Raw genomic sequence first — 21,845 nt, 5'->3', positions numbered from 1 at the left:
CCGCACAAAGAACAGATATCGCGGTTCTGTAAACGGCACCCATTAGGTCATAGAAAGCGGACAAATTCAATATGTCATTTTATATCTAACGTGTATTTGTTACGTTATGTACAAGGGTTCTGCAAAAGCTGTGTGTTCATAGTACCATTTTCTTTTAGATTCACGTGTAACGTATCAATTTTGTGCGCTTTAGATGTGCTATTAGATTCAGTTCACTGAATTGTGATAACGTTTCTCATTGTGGAGTTACGTAGTTGTAAACTTGATAGTTTCGTTCTCTGGAGATTTCCGATTTTTGCCAATATTTAATAACATACTGACGACCTAAATAAAGAAATCGAAGCCAGCAGTCACTATATTTTAAGTTTTTTTTTTAAATGCAACAAACCTCGCGAAATTTGGTGCAGTGGTTGCCGAGGAAAACGAATTCTCCTTTTACATGTATTTAGATAGGCGCTACCGAGCTAAAGTTTCCTTTTGAATCACGACGCCGTCCTCGGCAACGTGGTTCTGATTCATAAGAGGCCTGTCGAACCTCTAGTAAAGTGTAATGTAGCGTCACATCGCAGCCGAGACGCTGAAATGGGCTCACCTTGTTCCATGAGAGCAAGTGCCTCGTGACGTGCTTCCGCTTTTTTTAGTGAGGAGGTGACGATGACTAGAATGATTATGATGACACAAGCGTCCTCCATATATTATTCATTACCATCATTATCTGTTCAGCGTTTTGACTCTGACATCGAAAATGTTTAATTAATTGATTAATTAATTAATTCATTCATTCATTCAAACATTCATTTCATGGTGCAGGCCCAAAGGTGAACAAATGCGGGATTGGCCTAAAATACATGAAGCTCAAATAAAAGGGGCACTGAAAATTTCAGACAGGCAAGAAAACACCATGGAACCGCAGATCAAACGTATACCCATGAAATGCCTCAAAAGCTAGCGGAAACACGAAAAGCTTGGAATGCGATACCCAAAGGGAAAAAAACTTGCGACGACGTCAAAACACGAGGAAATACGCACAAACCAAACATTACATATTAAATTCGCAACGTGAAAATATGTCATATATCAAACAAGCCAATAAATCAATCAAATATTCCAAACACGAGTGAGAGATACGGAAAGAAACAAATAAGCAGCAATGGGAACAACGAAATGATCGCCCCGCCCCCTTTCCCGAAAAAAAAATAAAATAAAAAGAGGAGAGTGGTAAAGGAACACTAGTAACGTTGACAACGTAGCAATGCCTAAATTAATGAAGTTATTATAGAAATTAAAAGCCGACGACATGTTGCTTCACTAGAATTAATTCCGCGCCAGCTGCATAGCCAAGACTACGTTACCAATAAACCAGCCAAGACTGTCACGTTCTGTTAAATGCGTAAAAATTTATATGTCTACCCAACGAGCAAAACCGTCCGTCCGTCTGTCACGTATGACACCACTATGAAGAAATGAATGTATACAGCAAAACAAACTTTAAAGGAAAGACTTTAGCGACGGTGAGTTTCGAAGCTACGACCCCACGGACAGAAGCCGAGTGTTTAGGCCCTGGACAAAACATCCACGCTTGCAGAAGAGGGTACATATATCTGAACCATATGAATGTGCTGTACCGGCGGCACAAATATAAAAAAAAGAATGGTTTCTGTGAAGACTTCGTTGAAAGATTTGGTGATGGTGGAATAAAAGGCATCTCTATGACATCGTGTAGAGACGAGTTGGAGCATTGTATAGACATCACGAAAATTCTACGATTTCGCGAAGATTTCACGCCAAGCACGCCACATCCCCGATGCGTTTCGGTGGCCGCCTTCTGCTCCTTCGCCGACCGAGATGCCGCTGATCTCTGAGGGCCCATGCGCTTCATGTCGCGCAACACAGACAATCAATGAGTTCATCAATCATCACGGTTGATAATGGTTTGACGTGGATGGATGAGATGTTAAAGAGCGATAAAGGCTTTCTAAAATTGGCACAGCGCAACATAGAAAGGAAGAAACAAGCCGAGCCGGTCACACGAAGGAACAGAGCGTTGACTTCCAACGTTCTGTTCTTTCATCGGACTTTCAACGCTCTGTTCTTTCATCTGGCCGACTCGGCTTGTCTCTTGCTTTCTGTGTTGCGCTGTACCAATTTCAGAATGCAATACGAACTCGCCCAATCCTCAACCCTAGCGATAAGGGCTTATAATGGTCGGAGTGATTATGATAAAGTTAACGAGCACCTATAAGGGTCGGATCAAGTCCTGTAAGGTTGATAAAAGCCGGTAAGGGGTGATAATGGTAGGATCGAGTTCTATAAGGCTGATAACGACCGATGAGGGTTGTCGATGGTTTAAACTAGTTGCATCAAGTTTAACAATGTCGATAAAGACACCGGGGTTCGTGGAGATGAGCAAGTGGTACAATGCTTACACATTTTTGGACAACTCACATAGGAGTTTATGCGCGAATCTGGACCTAACGCGTCTCGACAGCGCACCGTTGTCGGAGGACGTTATTTTAGGCCCTTGGCCAGACGCTCAGTCGAGTTTCGAGGCCCTCAAGGCATTACTGAACTTTTTTAAAATTACGGGCCTGGATTGCAGACTTTGAGCATGCCAAATTGCTTGCCATATGTTCTACATCTTCCTTCTATCGTCATCGTCACCCATCATGCACCTCTTTCTTCCCTCTTTCTTTCCCTCTTCCCCTTCCCCCAATGCCGAGTAGCTGGATAGAGGAATATACCTCAGGCCGACCTCTCGGCATTTCGTGTCATTAACCTTCTTTCTCTCTCTCTGTTTTCTTATGACGTCGCACTTGGGGTGTCATAGCGTAAAGCTATTCGAAACTTTTCTACGATTGGTCCAAAATCTTTCTCGCCACTCCCACTTCGTTGCCTGTCAGCGACGCCAGGAAAGCCGCGAAAACTCCTAAACTGATATAATATGTACACACTCATAACGCTTGATTAACCCGAACAAAAGAAAAATAATTATTTCCGATTCTACGCCTTGTTCGCCATCAGCTCTCCACTACTGATCAAAAGCTTTCGGACTGCACCCACTTCATGTGCCTGTCACGTGGTCACAAAACCGCGGGAACTCGCCACGTCAAAGTGACGTGTACTCATTAAAGATACATTAATAAGCGCAACTAAACTGATTTTCTTTCTTTTTCTTGAATTGCCATAGACTACCTCGTTCCTAAATTAATAGAAGATGGCTACCCGCCGACCGTCTACACGGAGCTGCCGGGAAAACAATGGATTTATTTCCGAATAATATTTTTTTTTTTGCGTGGCAGCATCACGTTGTCGATCCCTTTCGGCACGTATACGACATGGCTCTGCCAACTCTTCTTTACTGAGGATCGTTTTTAGCGGTATCCTTAACCTTCCGCTGCACACCGCCGCGATTTTCGAACGACCAAGAAAGGAGAAGCGGGCCGATCGCCGGCGCCGGCAGTAGTACTATCCAACTCATCCGGTTATCTTTACTTTCACTGCGCAAGTCCGGCCGCATCAGAACCTTCTTCACTTCTGCGTGCTCCTCGCCTCTTGTCAGCCAATTAGATAAGAAAAACTGCTCAATGCAGGCAATGCTATTCGCTTCAAGAGAAAAAAAAAGAAGGAAAGGTAAAAGAAAAGCTCCTGTAAACGAGCAGAGCGTTTCGTTGGCCTGTTCAAACAACGCTGCGGGTCACCGCCTGGTGCTTGTGTCGGCGGGAACGCAATGGAATGAAGACAGATTGGAATAGTTGTACGTTGTAGGGCCTATGTGTTCTGTGCATTCGCATAGAAAGAAATAAAGAAACAGCGAAAGCTGAAATCTTCTCAACTTTCTTTTTTTCGCTCTCTCTCTCTTTTTCAAGGGAAGCCAGTCGGAACACGAGACCCAAAGGCCACGTTGCATACACTCTGGCATCTCGACGCACTCATTGCTTCACACTAATGCCCGCGCGTAAGCAACCGTGGCGCGTTGAAGCGACAAGCAAGCATAATGTACGAGTCGGGCGCCGACGGCTACGACGCGCGCAACGACAGCGCGGAGGACACGGCTGCGTGCGCCCGCCACCGGCGTCGGCTGACGCGGAGGCGCGCGTCCTCCGTCACACAACGAAAGGGAAACGCCGGCGGCACAAAAACCCGTCCGTCAAGCCCGTCTCCTCGCGGGGACGGTGCGAGACAAAAGATGCGCTCTTGGCGCTTCTCTTTCACGGCCACGTCGCCCTTTTCCCGCAGTTGTTAGGGTTCCGTAATTGGTGACGAGCGACGGGCGCACTGCGCCGAACGGTCTTTGAACATCACCAGACATCACCGGGAATCCACAGACTTATTACCGGATGCAGTTGTGGTGCCAAGTTCGGAAGAGTCGTGCGAAAGACACCATTTCCAGGGGGTGGGGGCTTGCGCGGTTGCCGAGAGTGACCGCCCGAGTCCAGCAACACCTAGATTAGCTAGGTGGTGTTGCCGAGTCGCGAATAGCGGGATTAGCGCGCTTAACGAAGCGCGGGTACCTCATCTGTAGGCGAAGGAGGAGCCACGAACACTCGTCCTTCCAGAGTGGTCTCCGTGAGGAGAGCTTTTCAGAACGTGACACAGAGGGCACGCTTGGTGTATGTTCCGCTCAGCCATGAATTTACGTATAACCTCCAAATGGACATTTTGCAATAAATCAACGTATCGTTAACAAATTAAACAAAATACCGCGTCATTAATCATTAGTCTGCGGCCACTAAAGTGGCATTAACCTACGCTTCCCGCTCTCCCCCTCCCGCGCTATATACGCGGCGGCCGCGGGCGCTCCGCTCCCCTTGGCAGGAACCCCCCGTGTCGAGCACCGAAAAAAGAAAGGAATGGAGGGGAGGTATTCGATCCAGGCTGTGAAAGTGGTTGGACAGCGAAACTATAATCGATAACTAGAACGGTTACCCATTGCGACGTGGCTGCAAATTATTCACATAGCGACATTCACTTGCACTTTACCTAATTATTAGCCTAAGACGTTTCAACGGCCTGCGCGCTGCTCTTCAGGCGTCCTAACTGTACGTGGCTTGCTTTGGGCAGCAGCCGCTGTGTCCTGCTTAGCCCGAGCACGACGCCGTCGTGTACACCGACGTTGCTCATCCCGTCGCCGCCCATCGCATTCACGCTGCTCATCGGGAGTCCTAACTGTGCGTGGTCTTTCCATAGCACTATCCCCACATAAATGAAATCAGTTGCTAGGCGGGTTCTTCTTGTACACATGAAAGTGTAGTGACGTCACTCCCTGCTTCTTATGCTACAGATACCGCTTCCCGGCAACTGCAGCTTATGCAGCCGAAATCTTTACCGGGAAATGCCTGCGGCGAACGCTATGCGCGAAGGCGAGCTTCCTGCTGCTTCTTTTCTTTCCCGTGCGCGGCCACCGCTGCCGCGGATGCGCGTAGGCGAGCGCCATCTGCTGGCGCTGCAAGGAACATATAGCGTCGCATGCGGCGCGGGTCTCCCGAGGTTTTGCCTACTGTCACCACATACCCAGTGGCAGGCATAACCATACAGCTTCGCCGTAGAAAGGACGTGAAGTGCAGAAGTCAATGCGGAAGATGATATACAGGTATACAAAGATGCAGCTTCCCTTGTTTGGCGTGGCGTCGGCGCCGATAGGACGTCAGAACGGACCCAGGTGGCATGTACTGTAAAAATAGCTTTGCCGATCTCCCGAGGACTGACCGATGGACAGTGCCGAAGGTCTGACGAGAACTGGCGTACAAAGAGTTACGTGGTCGATGCCGATGACAGATGCAGGAAACACTGAATTTATCGGCGGTGAAATTTAAGAATAGACGCTAATAAATAGGATACATTCCTGGAGAGGGGTCTGCCAGTCATGTCCACACAAGCGTCGCAACGTCATAATAACTGGATGAAGAAGAAACGCATCTTGTAACTCTTTGGTTTCTTGTGCCATTCATTCGTTCACTTATTCACCGGCGTCTTGATAATGCTGTCCCTATTATGCTGGATACATATAATTCGCAAAAGCCACAGGAAAGCCTTGAACTACAATGAACACTGTGAAGGATAAGGAACGTTGTGGAAGACAGCTGGCAATTGCCGCGTGCAAGCTGCTGAGCGGTTGACATCCTTCCAGTTTCAGTTTGCGAGCGTCAGTGAGCACCCTATAGGCGACAAATAAAAAATGTCGGGCGGTGTTCTCTTCAACACTGCCAGCGCCACTCCGCTTTTGAGCGGAACAAAATAGATTTTGCAATGTCACGCAATGTCAATGCTTCGTGCGCGCAATCCTCGACGCATTGTGGCTGGTTAGGCTACAGATCCCGTAGAGACTTTGACGTGCTGTAATCAGGTGCTACCAGAGACTGCGCGGCCCGTGTTTCATTGCGTTCCATTCCGTAGAAACAAACAAACAAACAAACAAAAATAAATAAACACTGTTCGAAGAAGTCAATGCGTTTCTGTGCATTGGCTCAATATGGAGGTGTGGCGCTTTAAAAAAAATCGCAGTTTCTCCCGAAAAGCGAAGCAGCGATTGCGATAGCAAATTATTACATAACTATACGAACTAAGGACAGTAGTTTTATCAACCGTATTAACTTGTAAACATTCGCTTACGAACTAAATTAACAGTGATATATATTATGCAAGCGCAACTGAACGAAGACTTAGTAAGAAACAGACACACAGACAGCGCTGTCTCTGTGTGTCTGTTTCTTTCTGCGTCCTCGTTCAGTCACGCTTACACATTCTATCAAGGTTCCAAACCAACTAGCCAGCCAAACTGTTTTAACTAAATTAACAAGCACGGTGTCACGCGCGCGCAGGTAAACATGAACACATCTCTCTCGATGAGTGCAGAAACTCGCTGTCGAAATGCTGGAGTGAGGAATCGCAGCCGCAGCGGCGATCGAATTGACCTTCGTGCATCTCCCGCTTCAACGCGAACGAAACGTCGAAAGCACAGAGCATACGAAGCTACCGGCACTACACGCTCTCTGCAAACATCGCAGAACGCTTTGAAGATGAGGTCCGCGCGGGCGCGCAGTGTGGCAGATCGCTTTCAAGATACGGCGCACGCAGGGCCGCGCCAAGCAGCAGTCGCCGGAGAAGAACGCCCTCCCCTTCCCTCGCCCCCCCCCCCCCCCCGTGTCTCGCGCGGGACAGGAGAGGGCGCGCTTCCGGCCCTCTTTCCTCGCTCGCACACGCGAGATTGAGTCGCGTTCGCCGGCTTAACCTCGCGAGCTTCCACTACAGCATACGGCGAGGGGCGACGATTTCATCGCCCTAAAGACTTTACGCGAAACCTCACGACGACGCCGACGGCAGAGATGGAGTGTCCACACGATTGCTACCGCAAAACAACCGCCGAGTTCCCGCAGGTTGCTTGAACGCACGCATCGCTAGCCGTGGCGTCGCGTCGAATGAACGCAGCTTGTGTTTCTGCCAGTGACGCTGGGGTGGGTAAACGCCGGACAATCCCCCACTATGCACCAAAATTACCGGGCTGCATGTATCAAGTACAGATACAGCTGGAATGCCGGAACCACCTAACCGGTATCGGTAATAAAATCCCGTACCAGCTATACGTTTATTAAAATCCAGCTATACATGTATGCATAGATGGTCGCACCACAGCGCTAACTACAACTGAACAGGGCGATGGTGTGCCAGTTGAAGTGCTATTTACACGAGGACTCGACCGGCGACGGCACCTGGCGTTGAGCTGGCGCGTCCGTCTTCATTCATTGCGCTCGGAGCGTATCGGTTTTCCTGGCAGCCAGTGGCGTAGCAACAGGGGGGGCCGGGGGGCCGGGGGCCCCGGGTGCAAGGGGCCAGCGGGGGGGGGGGGGGGGGGGGGTGTCATATACGTCTAAAGACACCCCTCTTTCCGCCGGCTACACCCGGGGAGGGGGGTGACAGAAGACCTATGGGCCCCGAGTGCCAGACGACCTTGCTACGCCACTGCTGGCAGCCAACGCGCATCCCCTGCGGGCGTCGGGTTGCCGTCCGAGCGGCCGAAGTCCTTCTGTCGCTGCGAGCCTCGAGAGCGCGTTGCTCTGGGCGCTCGCGCAAAGGGGGCTCCCGGCGGCTTTTGCCGCGCTGGCACCGCTTCGGCCTCTCCAGAGCAAGCGGTGCTCGCGGTCAGGTTCCGCGAGCCCGACGCCGATCGTGCGCGGCCGCCAGCCGGTGTTCGGTCACCGCGCGTGACCGAGATCGAATTTCGCGGCGCGCCGCAAACGTGAAACTGCAGCCGTGTGCTGTGGAGATTACAATATGTTAAGAACACAAACCAGCCGGTGAATTCGCCGTCGTCTTTCGCGCGCGCTCTCCCCCTCTTAATCCCCCCCCCCCTTTCCGCCACACAAACACAACACACGCTATACGTTGATTTGCTCTCATCGTGGTGCCAGGATAGTGGATTAGAGATCAATACAACAGCGGAAGTCGTAATGATATCTATTATAGGTTCTTGTACGAAACTGTATACCATAATTTTGTCACTTTGACGGCCCGAGAAACCCGATGAATGACAACGTGAGTCATGTGTCGCTCATATGTAAATGCCGGGAAATGTCGGCCATTGCCGGGAAATGTCGGCCATTAAATGCATAAATGTACTTAAACTGGCGAATCCAGGAGAGGGGGGGGGGAGCTAGTGACGCTCCACCCTCCCTCTTTCTCCTGTTCTCCGTGTGCTTTGTGAGCCACAACCCGCTGGTGACTACACTGGATACACACCTGGCTTTGCAGAACATCGACCTCGACTCGAGAGAGAGAGAGAGATGGATAACATAGCTATTATGCTCGCCACGATACAGAAAGGCTTTCCTACGCAAGGTAGCAGAGGGAAAAGCACTAAACGAGGAAGCAGTTCAGCAGCCTGCTGCGAAAGCACTAGCGCGAACTCCGTTAAACCGAACTCGTCGGCGGTCGATCGTGCGACGGGGCCGCTGTACATGTGCCGCGCTCGCATTCTGAATCCCCAGCACCTTCGTGCTACACAGCTCTGTTCGCTCGTTCGCAGATGCGAACGGCGTGTATCTGTCCGTGCTCGGATGCGTATGCGGAGAAACGACAGTGGACGGCGAAGTGCGCGCTGGTGGGGACGCATGCGTTCGCCGCTGTTTAAAAGGCGTCGTAATGAAACATGCCGAGCTATGCTAGACTGGCATATCGCTTCGAATATCAACGAGGTCAGTCGCACCGTAATCAGAGGCTTGGTCAACGACGGTTGACTACAGACGGAGATGATACGACAGGCGCGAGTGGCCACGCGGCCTTGATTTTCCCGCAGCAGATATATCGACAGAATCTGCTTGGAGGTGGTTCTTTTTCTTTCATTTCTTTCTTTCCAATTAGCAATATTTACCACCAGGCATCAATCTAGCGACCAATCAATCGAGCGATCAAACCAACATTTAGTGTGCCCAGCAACAATACTGGTGCTGGCGTACAGTGAAACCAAAAAAAACAGCAGCAATAATAATAATAATAATAATAATAATAATAATAATAATAATAATAATAATAATAATAATAATAATAATAATCAAGAAACCGCGCCTACAGCTTCGCCTTGCGCATGAATTGCAGCTATACGGTTGTACTTTACTCGTACATCGGGGTTCATTCTGTTTTTTTTTTTTTGAATCTTTGGTCTCCTCGCACGTTTCCCCGGGCGCAGAAGCGGAAGCGCGCATGTCTTAACGGTCTGCTGCTTCTCGTGGAAGGCATGCACACGGCGAGTGACGATGCTGTACGGAGTACATACAGGCGCGCACAGCGCCCCATATATGCGCAGCCACGGCAAGTGTCGAGCATCTGCCGTACGCAGCCACGTGCAGAATCCGGACAACGTGCTGACGGTCTGCAGGCTCAGGCGACGGACGGCCCAGCCCGAAGCTTCCGACGAGGGACTTCCTGAACCGCTTCGCTCGCTAGCCACTTTATAAGCAATGATTTAAAGAGACGCGTCAAGGAAAGGAACGCACGTAAATAGTGACCGAGTAGAATGCACCCTTGAGTAATGATGGCAGTCATCATCATGTTTCGCATAGAAATTGATCCACAGTGGTTGAACAAGACCTGTCTCATGGTGGAGCCAACGTATATGCCGGTGAGTGTTCGTTCGTTGGTTCCAGCCTAAGACAGCTCCCGTTCGGAGGGATCACTCCAAGTTCTGAGCTTCCTGCGAACCTGTCTTCTTTGCTTTGTGTGAAGATAACCACAATCCTTATCTGATACGAATGTTATCGACAGAATGCTCTGCCGATATCAGGGGGTACCTCTGTTATCTGCAGTTTTTTCTTTGGGACCACTTCCTGTTGTGTATACAACTGTTTCTGTACTAACTTACTTAACAATAAAATTGAATTAGATTGAATTGAAATACAGGCCCGTGTCGTTCTGTCAAGATACGGCTTTATCAAACGGCATACATTTCTTCACCAAGGGTCTTCAAAAAAATCCTACAGTGCATCACTCGTAACGCAATTGAACTTACTGCACTTCTGACAGAGGGTCTCGTGAGTGAAGGAACGTTTATTCTCGAAAATCACGCAAACGGGCACGTTTTTTTCCGCGCACACTTCGTGGCAGCAGCCGCGCGCATTGCGTATGAAGATTCTTCAATGCGCAAGTGGTTATCACCACAAGTTTAACTTATTCAGCCTCGCCAACAATGAGCACGCTTTTGACAGCTGGAAAGGGACGGAAGGAGAATGCACGCGTGCTGCTCCTTTGCACTGCCTTGTTCGAGCTGCACGCAGTCGGGTAAGTGGATTTGGATCGACACACTGTATCCATGGTGTGGTATTTTTCATGCAAGCTGAATGAATGAGCATATGCCGAAAATTGCACGCTCGCGATCTCCCCGGCACCGTCGCACGCGGACGTTGCATGCCTGGCGCGTTTCTCTCGCACGGGTAACGTAGAACCGCTACGCGCTGTGACGCCTGCAGTCGTGTTCCGAACAAAGTGAGCAACGAAACGTGCGAACGCTGCGGCGACCCGGCGTCTACGAGGCGGCAGCCACGGACAGCTCGCGACATGCGGCCCACGAGAGAGCTCACGGACGGTGTTCTCTGCGCGAAGCCACGGGCTCTCGGCGCCGTGTTTCCATCGTGCTTCATCTAACAGAAATGACTTCCTTCTGCCCACATCAATGCACAAAATAGCGTGGATAGAAATCAAGCTCTCGATAATTCCTGGATGAAACGTTACGCAAGCTTTCGCTGTGCCAGTTATGAGCCTCATGAAACCGCCAGATATCTGCTTCAATCAATCAATCAATCAATCAATCAATCAATGACCCTAATGGCCCTCAGATTTACATAAAGGGGGAGAGGTGTACAACTGATACAATTTATACAAATATATTAGAAAAAATCTATCTATCTATCTATCTATCTATCTATCTATCTATCTATCTATCTATCTATCTATCTATCTATCTATCTATCTATCTATCTATCTATCTATCTATCTATCTATCTATCTATCTATCTATCTATCTATCTATCTATCTATCTATCTATCTATCTATCTATCTATCTATCTATCTATCTATCTATCTATCTATCTATCTATCTATCTATCTATCTATCTATCTATCTATCTATCTATCTATCTATCTATCTATCTATCTATCTATCTATCTATCTATCTATCTATCTATCTATCTATCTATCTATCTATCTATCTATCTATCTATCTATCTATCTATCTATCTATCTATCTATCTATCTATCTATCTATCTATCTATCTATCTATCTATCTATCTATCTATCTATCTATCTATCTATCTATCTATCTATCTATCTATCTATCTATCTATCTATCTATCTATCTATCTATCTATCTATCTATCTATCTATCTATCTATCTATCTATCTATCTATCTATCTATCTATCTAACGCTGGATCGGTTACGTAAAGATGATACGGTATAGGACCCGATAGCCAAGAACTTACTAGTACAGCAGGGGTCCAGTACAGATGAGCGTATATGTATATAAATGAAAACTTATTTCAGAAAGCAGGAATAATGTATCAAGAGACGAGTAAGCCCTAATAACTTTGAATGCCAGCACATTAATAGTCCTCTTATTATGAGCTAAACACAGTATATAATGTTATCCTCACAGGTAGAAAACACAGTTACTCTGGGTAATACGACTGGGCAAAACAGGAACAAGAGAATGCCTTTCTTAAGGCTGGATAGCAGTTTTTTTATGTATTGGCCTGCCTGCTTCCCGAATTTTTTTAAAGTACAATTTTAACCTAACACGAATTTTAACACGCCGAATTGGCGTTCAGTACATATGCGTCTGATACATTGCGTCAAATGTGATACATATGCGTCATACATATGCGTCAGATACATTTAACAAAGTATTTTCTTTCATGAAATTATCATCAAAGTTTCCTTAGCGATTACCGGGGGTTGGCACGATATCTATGGAACGGGGTTGCCCCGACTGAGTTTTATCGCCAGGTCGCACTTTTTATTATCCTCATCGGTAAACGCACAGCTCTGCAGCTGCGCGACGGTTCTCCGGATGTGGAGCAATTGTGCTTGGCATTTTGGGATCCAAAAGGAAGAGGTGCCAATTGCTGGCACTCGCTGAATGTTCGCAGTTGACGAGTGAACGTGGCGTGGGAGAAGTTGAAGAAGCTCAAGTCGCAGTCTCTGCTCCAATCACCGAGACCAAATGAATGATGTGTTCTCTCTCTGTCTGTCTGTCTGTCTCTGCATGAATAGGCGACGTGAGATGCCAAGTGGTCGAAAAAAATAAGAGACGAAAAACTCGAATTCGCACAATTTGCAGAGGGACTTGTGCACACAACCAGTGGCATTGCAGCGATAAACACGCCCGCTAATGCAAAAGAAGAAAAAAGGAAACGCTTACGACTGCTTTATAGCGGCATATACGTATATGTGACGCACGTCTTTCCAAGCGAGTAAGCTACCTGAGCAGTTCTTGTGCAGCGTGGGACATGTGGTTCGTTTGATGTTGCATGGACCCTTTACACCTTAAGTAAGCTGCTTTCTCCTACGCGACCGACTCAATGCAGCACAGATCGGAGGCACCGGTAGCCACCAAAAGCACATAAGCTCGTGATGGACATGCATATTTGGATTGTGACGCATTAGACGGCAATGTAGCAGACTAACAAATGACGAAGTCACCTCAAAGATTAAAAATTAAATTATGGGGTTTTAGGTTCCAAAACCACGATCTAATTATGAGGCACGCCATAGTAGGGGACTCCGAAAATTTGGACCACCTGGAGTTCTTTAACGTGTACCTAAATCTAAGTACACCGGTGTTTTCGCATTTCGCCCTCATCAAAATGCGGCCGGCGTGGCCGGGATTCGATCCCGCGACCTCGTGCTTGGCGGTACAACATCATAGTCACTAAGCATTAGGCCACCTCATTCAACCTGTTTGTCTGATTGAACGCACGTGTGGCACGAAGTGTCTAGAGCGTGGAAATTTCCAGAATCCTTCGTTATACAGTTCACTCCGTTGTAAAGATCACGCTCACTCTATAGCCCGCTCACTCTATAGAGCGGGCTAAGCACGTTCTACCAGAGAGAAGCTTTATTTCATTCGGATTCAAGAGGGACTTAGCGAATTAAGCCGCCGATTTTTCGTGCACATTTCCTGTTACGGAATCTTCGATTGTAGTCAACCTGATTGCACCGAGGTACATTGCATGCTTCGCGGCGAAATGCGGGAGCGACGTAAGGTAAAGCTGCAGATCCTCGAGAATGACGCTATCGCCTCTATTGCTGCGAAAATTCTTGGTTAATTCACAAGCTCTTCATCGCTGTTTCCTTCCATGACATTCGCGCCCTTTCCGCCCTAGGTGGCTTTGAAAGCGTGGTCGGTCGTCAGTTTCATTTACGTCATCACCCTGCCATCAACTACGGCGTATTCGTCAGCCGTACTCGCACCCGCCGTTGCTTCACAACTAGCAGCGTACGAGCTGATCAATTCCAGTGCAGCAGTGCCGCAACACGCGGTGAGATCGGCCCGCTCGTCGGGTGCGTCGCTAGCGCTGCCGTTGGCGCAGAGCGAAGCTCAACGGCGTCTCTCGAGGGCAGTGGCGGTAACGGTGCGCGCCGTTCGTTGTAAAGCAACAAATCTAAATTCCTTCGCTGTACAGGAAAATTCGTTGTTGTGGGTATTTGTTGTAGAGGCGTTCTCAATGTATATGAACGATAGAAATTCGGCCAGGACGTTATCACTATTTTGTTGTTCAGGTCATTTCGTAGTGGAGGCGTTCGCTGTAGAGGGGTTCGGCAGTACTTTACAAACCAATACAAGCGGTGTTAAGTACGACTTAGTATGCAATGAGCGAGATGGAGATCCAAGGGGCTCAATTTTTTTTTTGTTAGTCACAACCATCCGAAGAAACACAAAATGAAGTCAGAGCGCCAGCAATGGCATCGTAAAGTCGAATGAAACAGCCACGTCAACTATATCACCGCGAGACATTACAGCATGACCAGCTAAGCTCAAGGAATTCCAGTCGATCTCATTCCACTGTGCACTCTTCCGTGACCAAATTTTAAAAGAGAGGTGTACACTTTTTTGTTTTGTAAGAACTAGTGTATGTGTACCAATTTAGGCACTATCCGAGGTAAGATAGCTTGGAATGTGGGCGACACGGAAACAATTCGTCACGTTCTTTGCCAGTGCCCGCAGTACAGTGTGCAGAGACGATCGCTTTCTGTCGTGCTGAAGCAGTTGGACGACGAGCCTCTGTCGGAAGAAAGGATTTTGAAACATCGACGTGACTTAACATTGCATCAGAAGGCCGTGCAAGCGTCTTGAGATCGACCGGCCTGCGTTAACGCCTGTGATTGGAACGCCTTTTCTTTTGCCTGTTTTTTTTTTCTTTTTCTTTGTGTTAGTTTTTTTTCTCTCTTTTTCGTCTGGCTCTTTGTCGCCGTTACAAACCCTATATCCACCGCCCCAGTGCAGGGTAGCAAACCGGAAACTCGCCTCTGGTTAACCTCCATGCCTTTCCTCTCTCTCTCTCTCTCTTGGGATGTGGGGTCAATAAGGTAGATCAAAGAGCAGCACTATTTCGCCGGCTGGTTTCGTACGCAATGAAGAGGGCAACGTTGCTGTCTCGACCTATACATCGATCTTTTCTTGCGATCGGGAAAGTTAGTGACGCGAACAAAGGATCAGCGACGCATTTTTAAAAATCAGGTTTCAGTAATACAAACCAACGATGGCGATAGTGTTTGGGGGTCAGTTGAATGTAGCAGCCAATTTTATTTATTGCACACCTTAAAGGCCAGGAGGCATTACAGAAGATTGCTTCCTTCTACGAACGCGACACTACTGCATGCCTAGCAGAATATAATGATACAGCGCGCACCGGCTGTCGCTAGCGGCCGTGTTGGCACGCCTTGACGACAGGCCGCTTTCAGAACAGGCAGTCTTGGAATGCCGACAGGAACTGTCGTTGCACCGAAAGTCGGTCAAGGCTTCGTTGATCTTTTTACGTGGCAATGGCTTATTAATTAGAGGAACTATAATGATCCCGTCCTTTTTTTTTTCAAGCCTTTCTTTTTGTCCCCGCTCTTCTTTCCGTCTTTACTTTCCCTTCCCCTAGTGCAGGGTAGCAAACCGGAGGCTTTAACTCTGGTTAACCTCCCTGCCTTTCTCTCATCTGCATCTCTCTCTCTCTCTCTCTAACAGAACATAACGAACAGAAACATAAAAAAATAACAGGAAAAATATTACGAAATGTGAAATATACAAAAGCAAAGGTAAATTGGGAAGCAAGAAAAAGAAAAAAAGAAAGGCAAGATGGTTATTTAGGGAACTTTTCCCGGAATGATTTACAGACAGTGAGTAAGTTGTCTGAGAGGTTGAATTTTGTTTTGAACACCATCAGCCCGAATCGCCATCTTGCTGTCTGTAAGGATGTTCCAATGGGTTATTGCATCGGGGAAAATGAGGTGTTCATTGCAGATGTCCGGGCGATAATGCGTTCTATGGCACTACTGTGGTTTAAGCGGGAAGATATCCGTGTTGTAGTGGGCTTAACACAGAATGCCTAGAGTGCGAGTGAATCAGAAAAAAAAGGAAAAAAAAGAAAGGGGGGTGGAAGGGTAGGGGTGAATGATGCAAGCGGAGACGAGAGATGATCTGGTGAGAGAAGTGATGGTAATTAAATTGTACGTTCTACTGTGGTTACGCTGACTTCACTAGAATATTGGGAAGTTGTAAACTGAGCAGCGCGGTTTTGTACTGTTTCTAGGTCAGAGGCGAGATATGATTGGGAAGGACACCAGATAGATGCATCGTATTCTAGCTTTGGGAGTGCGAATGTTAGATATGCAAGTTTTTAAAGAAAAATTATTTCAAGTGGCGCAGTTTCCAGGTTACATTTCAAGCCTGGATGTAAAGGTGGTCGAGTGGATAAAAAAATTTCTTTCTAACAGGACGCAGTTTGTTAACACTAATAACTGTAATTCTCAATTTTCTAATGTACCAGCAAGTGTTCCTCAAAGCTCAGTCCTGGGTCCACTTCTCTTTTTGATCTACATTATCGACCTGCCGTATTGCGTTATTTCTTCTCCCATAAAGCTATTCGCGGATGACTGTGTTCTCTACCGTAAAATTACTAATAATTCCGATTACAGAACTGCAGGACGACCTTAACCGCGTAACTAAATGGTGTACTAATTGGTGAATGCAACTTAATTCAAATATGTGCAAGGCGATGCGAATATCTCGTAACGCTGCCACGCACACGTACTTTATTAATGGTACTCATGTGGGGACGTCAGTTACTTCTTACAAGTATCTCGGCCTTCACATATCAAATAACCTTCCTTGGAATTCGCATACTGACTATATTACTAATAACGTTAACCACACGCTTGGGTACTTACGCCGTAATTTTTGCTTGGCCCCTTCCTCCCTGAAGTTAACTCTTCACAAAACTTTAGTTCGTTGCAAATTGCAGTATGCTTCAGCCATTTGAGATCCGACTCAGTCTTGATCAGTTTCTACTCTGGAAAGTATTCGAAACAGAGGTGCGCGCTTTATCTTGTCTAATTATTCTCGGTATGCAAGTATCTCATCAATGAAACGAACTCAACTTACCTGATTTTTCGTCAGGCCGTAAATGTTCCCGTCTCTGCCTTTTTTACACTGTTTCATTTCAACCTCCCTTTTCAAAGAAACACTTTTTTCCCACTCTGTCTTATATTTCGTCCCGCACTGACCACAGCCTTAGAAGTCGGGGTGCGATCGTGTCGCATAAACCGTTACAATGACTCATTGATCCCTAGGACAAGCACGGACTGGAATCGCCTTTCCGCATCAGTCGCACTCATCACCGACTCCGTCAACTTCAAGGCCGCTGTTCAGAATGCCTTTTGCTAATATTTCGGTTGTCTTTTACTGCATTACTTTTTTTGTTTTTGACGCCACTTCTTTCTTGAACGCCTTCGGGCATCGGAAGTATCCGAAATAAATAAATAAATAAATAAATAAATAAATAAATAAATAAATAAATAAATAAATAAATAAATAAATGTTCAAAGATACGTGACATAATTAAGAGCATATAAGTGTCAATGTTAGAACTCGAAATGAGGCACTCATGAAGGATTAGGTGGAACTAAAGAACCAGGTTTCTGACACTGGCAAGAGAATGATCGCGCTAGAACAGTATTCCCGTAACAAAAACATTGAATGTACCACTTGCTACAAATGAAAACTTGTTTCAAATGCTTGACGTGCTTGGAAATGCGATAAATGAACCCATCGCGAGAAATGACATTGATGTGTGCCACCGTGTTCGCTCATTGTTCAATTCAAAAACAGGTCAAAGCGCGACTCTGTTCTTCGCGAGGCACGAAAGCTGCGTCCTTCCGTGGCTGACATCGGCTTTTCTGGAAAATCTCCCGTATGCACAAATGAGCATCTTTGTCCACAGCTCAAAAAGGTTGCTTGCCATGACCATTGAGAAAAAGAAGGAACAAAAAAATGGCGCTCTGTGTGGACCACAGATGGTAAAATATTCGCAAGAAGGACTGAGTCTTCGAATGCGCTTCAAACAACATATGTCGCTGACCTAATGAAGATCGATGAACGCCTGCAGCAGGCAGGTATGAACTGGAGGTACTCAAATTGCCTGGTTATAAGTCTTACTTTCTAAATCGTCACGGTAAAAAAGGGGGTGGTCTTGTCTTACGTTAATAGTTCAAGACAGATTTGAAAGCGAACTGCTCTCGAATTATTCTCGAATTACAGATGATTATGAAATTCTTACGGTGAACTGCAAATATGGTATTTTATCGGTTATGTATCGCCCACCTGGAGGGACACTACCTTCATTTTTATCTTTTTAGACGAATTTCTTGCTTGGATCAACGACAATAATTACAAGCTAATTTTGGGAGGTGATCTTAACATTGATTTCTTGAGCAACTCAGTGCCCCAGGCACAACTTACGGAAATGCTCGAAATGAATGCGTTGGTAAATGTGATAAAACAACCGACACGAATACAGTTAAGTACGTGAACATGTATTGATGCTTCTATAACAAACTATCAAAACCAGACAATTGACTCAAGAGTTCTCGGATCACATATTAGTGACCATTTGCCCATATGCATAATACAATGCTTTAAACAACCAAGCTCAAAAAACAAACATGAAAGTTCTGTCACATACCGTAACGTAAACCAGGAGACATTGCAGCGTTTTCGTTCCATTTCACTAACTAGACTGGCGCTCCATCTATATGGCAGTGGTAACGCTACTCGCTCGTATGAACTACTAATAGACAAAATTAAAACAGCCTTCACCGTAAGTTTTGCTTACATCAAAAAGACCCGTCCCCGTAAGGCAAGAACGCCGCGGCTTACTTCGGAATGCTTGAAAGCTATCGTCGATAAAAATGCACTGCTTCAAACGTTCCTTGGGACAAAAAGCGCCTCCGATTTACAAGCGTTTAGGAAACATCGGAAAAATAGGTTTTTGCGCAGACAAAAACAACGATACATTTATAACTTGTTTAATCATCTCCAAGTTTTCATAAATTTTGATGTCGCGCATAAACTAAAGTATTTCCGTTTTAATGTTAATTTCAACACCTTTAGTTTTATTTTTCAAACGTCATTACATTGCAGATCCCTGGAATTACTAAAAAGTCATCCGTTGCATCTATTGGCCTCAGGCAACTGACCCTGTTGCACATTTCTGCAGAGTACGGACATACTGTACACGTGTATACCGATGCCTCTGTCACATTATATGCCTGCACTGCAGCCTTCGTCATTCCATATATGATCATCGCTCGGCGGTTTAAACTAGACCATAGCTCAACATCAACTGCCGCAGAACTTGTTGCTATCCGAGAGGCGCTTCGATTTCTCTCTGAGGAGCCTCCTCCCGCATGGACGATATTCTGCGATTGCAAGCCAGCTCTTCAAACGATTGACTGTGTCCTCAGACGGGGCCCGCATTATTCCATAGCTATAGAAATTACAGAGCGTCTCAAACACGCAACTAGAAATGGCCACAGTGTCACCTTTCAATGGATACCCTCACACTGTGGCGTGATCGGGAACGAACAGGCAGCCGCTGAAGCGGAAACTGCTTTAGATAATGCTTGTGAAGTACGAATTCCGTTCTCACGAACAGACACAAACGCCCTACTTCGTCGAGTAATACGCAAGCGTACGTTGGAACACTGGATCCAACCAGATCGACGACACAAGCGATTACACAAATGGGACCAAGAAATGAAATATCGTATGCCTCACAAGTTCAAAAGAAGCCACACGAGCATGGTGCACCGGATTCGCCTTGGTGTCGCATTCACCAACCGTAACTAAGGTATGAAGCTTACACCCCTACTCTCTTTCGCCGGAAACATTGCACAGATTCCCAGCATGGTTACAAGGCCTGGGCGCCAGCTGTTACAATTGTATGTGCAAAGAAACTGCATGGACTTCGAAATGTCGTTTTGGAGTAACGATAATGACAAGATCTCTTTACACACACACACACACACACACACACACACACACACACACACACACACACACACACACACACACACACACACACACACACACACATATATATATATATATATATATATATATATATATATATATATATATATATATATATAGAGAGAGAGAGAGAGAGAGAGAGAGAGAGCGTACCTGCGAGAGGGCAGGCCTTTTTGTCAGTCGCGTTTCGAGCTCCGGCAGGGTCGGACACCAATTTCGTGCCAACAGGCGGCAGCTGTCTCATCTCAACGAAAGCAGCACGAATATGCTGCCACGAGTCGCTGTTCGTACACGCTTTCCATCTAGCGTAAGTTTTTTGGAACGTGCGCACACTTGGTCGATGAGCTGACCTCGTAGTAACCCGCGACACTCTACGATGAACACAAATCCTGTGCCAGATATATCGGAAGTTGTGAGCAGCTCTTATTTATTAAACATGGAAATCCTGCAAAAGCAGACTGCTCAGTTAGAGCCGACCAACCCATCCACGATAACCATACGTGTAAAACGGCTGTGTTTCCGTGACGCCCGAGGTGGCGTAAGCGTTTTCCAAAGGCCCATATGACGAAGTCAGAAGGAACGAGCCGCGAAGCTGCCTTCACTGCCTTTCACTTACCAGTCCACGTGTTCCAAACTTTCGCTTCACGAGCGCGTTCCATCTGAGTCTCGCGCTGCGTGACTTGATTCGCGCAAGATGCACACCGCTGCCGCGATCAGAGAGGCGTACTCACTATGACTGCTTCCAGGGGTGGATGGGGATCACGGAGCAGAACGTTGTGGCGGTCGTCTGCGGCGGAGGCTGCGGCGGGCCCAGCACCGGGGGTGCGCACAGGGCTGCCGCGGGGGCCTGGCAGCCCCAGGTGAGGCACACGACCATCGCCGTCAGCGCTGCTTCGGCCGTCCGGTCGCTGTCCTCCGGGCACCGCACCGAGCGCTGCAGGAACGCGGCACAGGCGACCGGGCGCTCGACACACCCCTGCAGCTGGATCACGGGTCCCCGCTTCTTGCCGCCACCTGTAGGTCCCTCGCCTCAGCTGTTCCCAGCATGGATGGTGCGGATGGTTTTCTCGACTCACTGCCGAGTCGGTGGAGTTGTCAGCGTGCCCGTTCGACTCCCAGGAGCCGCACGCTGTGTTCACGCGCCTGCCGCCGGGTCCGAGTGCAGCGTCCCTTTCCCTCTCGACGCCCTCTCCCCGCCACTAGCATAGTGCCGCCGCGAGCGATGGGTGCGAGTAGGTGTGCAACACGAGAGGCGCACTACACGCGGGAAAGAAGAGCGGTACGCCACAGCCGGCGGCGGCGCGTGTTGGTTGGTCGCCGCTTTTGGCGGAGAACGAAGGGGCCTGCAGCGGGCCGTTGTTTCCGCGGCTGCCGCAGTACGCACACACACGCGTTCCTCTCCCTCGCCTTCTCCACCGGATCGCTTGTACACCGAGCCCTCTCGCACGTTACGCTTCGCTTCGGGAGAACCATTTCGGCTCACCGGGGACAGTTGGATTCAGTGGTCCTCATATGCGTATCTGACGCGCTGCGCGGAAAGGGGAGATGCCGTTGCAGCTGACGCCTAGTTCGCGGCCGGTCCGCAACTCAGCTACTCGAGCTGCCCGCTATTCGAGATGCAGCGCGGCTTCATCGAATCGTCAAATGCCTCTTGTGTCGGGCCCGACGAACTGGGTTTGGCGAGCTCGGATGATATGACCGGATCACCGGACGTGTGCTGGCCAATGGGACCCGGTCAAGGATAGATGACATTAGTACGAACGCTTCCAGTCTGTCCTCAA

At 47.7% G+C, this 21,845-nt stretch overlaps 1 protein-coding gene across 2 annotated transcripts in view; it reads right to left on the bottom strand.

Annotated features, from left to right (window-relative positions):
- The window catches only part of LOC135904514 (receptor-transporting protein 4-like), an 88,245-nt gene extending 66,924 nt beyond the window's left edge, over positions 1–21,321 (bottom strand). Inside the window, exon 1 of one of the 2 annotated variants that reach the window (XM_065435308.2) lies at positions 20,796–21,321. In XM_065435308.2, coding sequence (XP_065291380.1) covers positions 20,796–20,941 — 146 coding nt within the window. In that variant the 5' untranslated portion in view covers positions 20,942–21,321. The remainder of the gene's footprint in view (positions 1–20,795) is intronic. The other variant, XM_065435307.1, reaches the window with a different exon arrangement.
- Between the last annotated feature and the right edge of the window lie 524 nt (positions 21,322–21,845).

This window comes from Dermacentor albipictus, chromosome 2, assembly GCF_038994185.2.
Source record: "Dermacentor albipictus isolate Rhodes 1998 colony chromosome 2, USDA_Dalb.pri_finalv2, whole genome shotgun sequence".
Lineage (NCBI taxonomy): Eukaryota > Metazoa > Arthropoda > Arachnida > Ixodida > Ixodidae > Dermacentor > Dermacentor albipictus.
The sequence above is the reverse complement of the archived record's forward strand: the minus strand, read 5'-3'. Positions and strand labels throughout refer to the sequence as shown.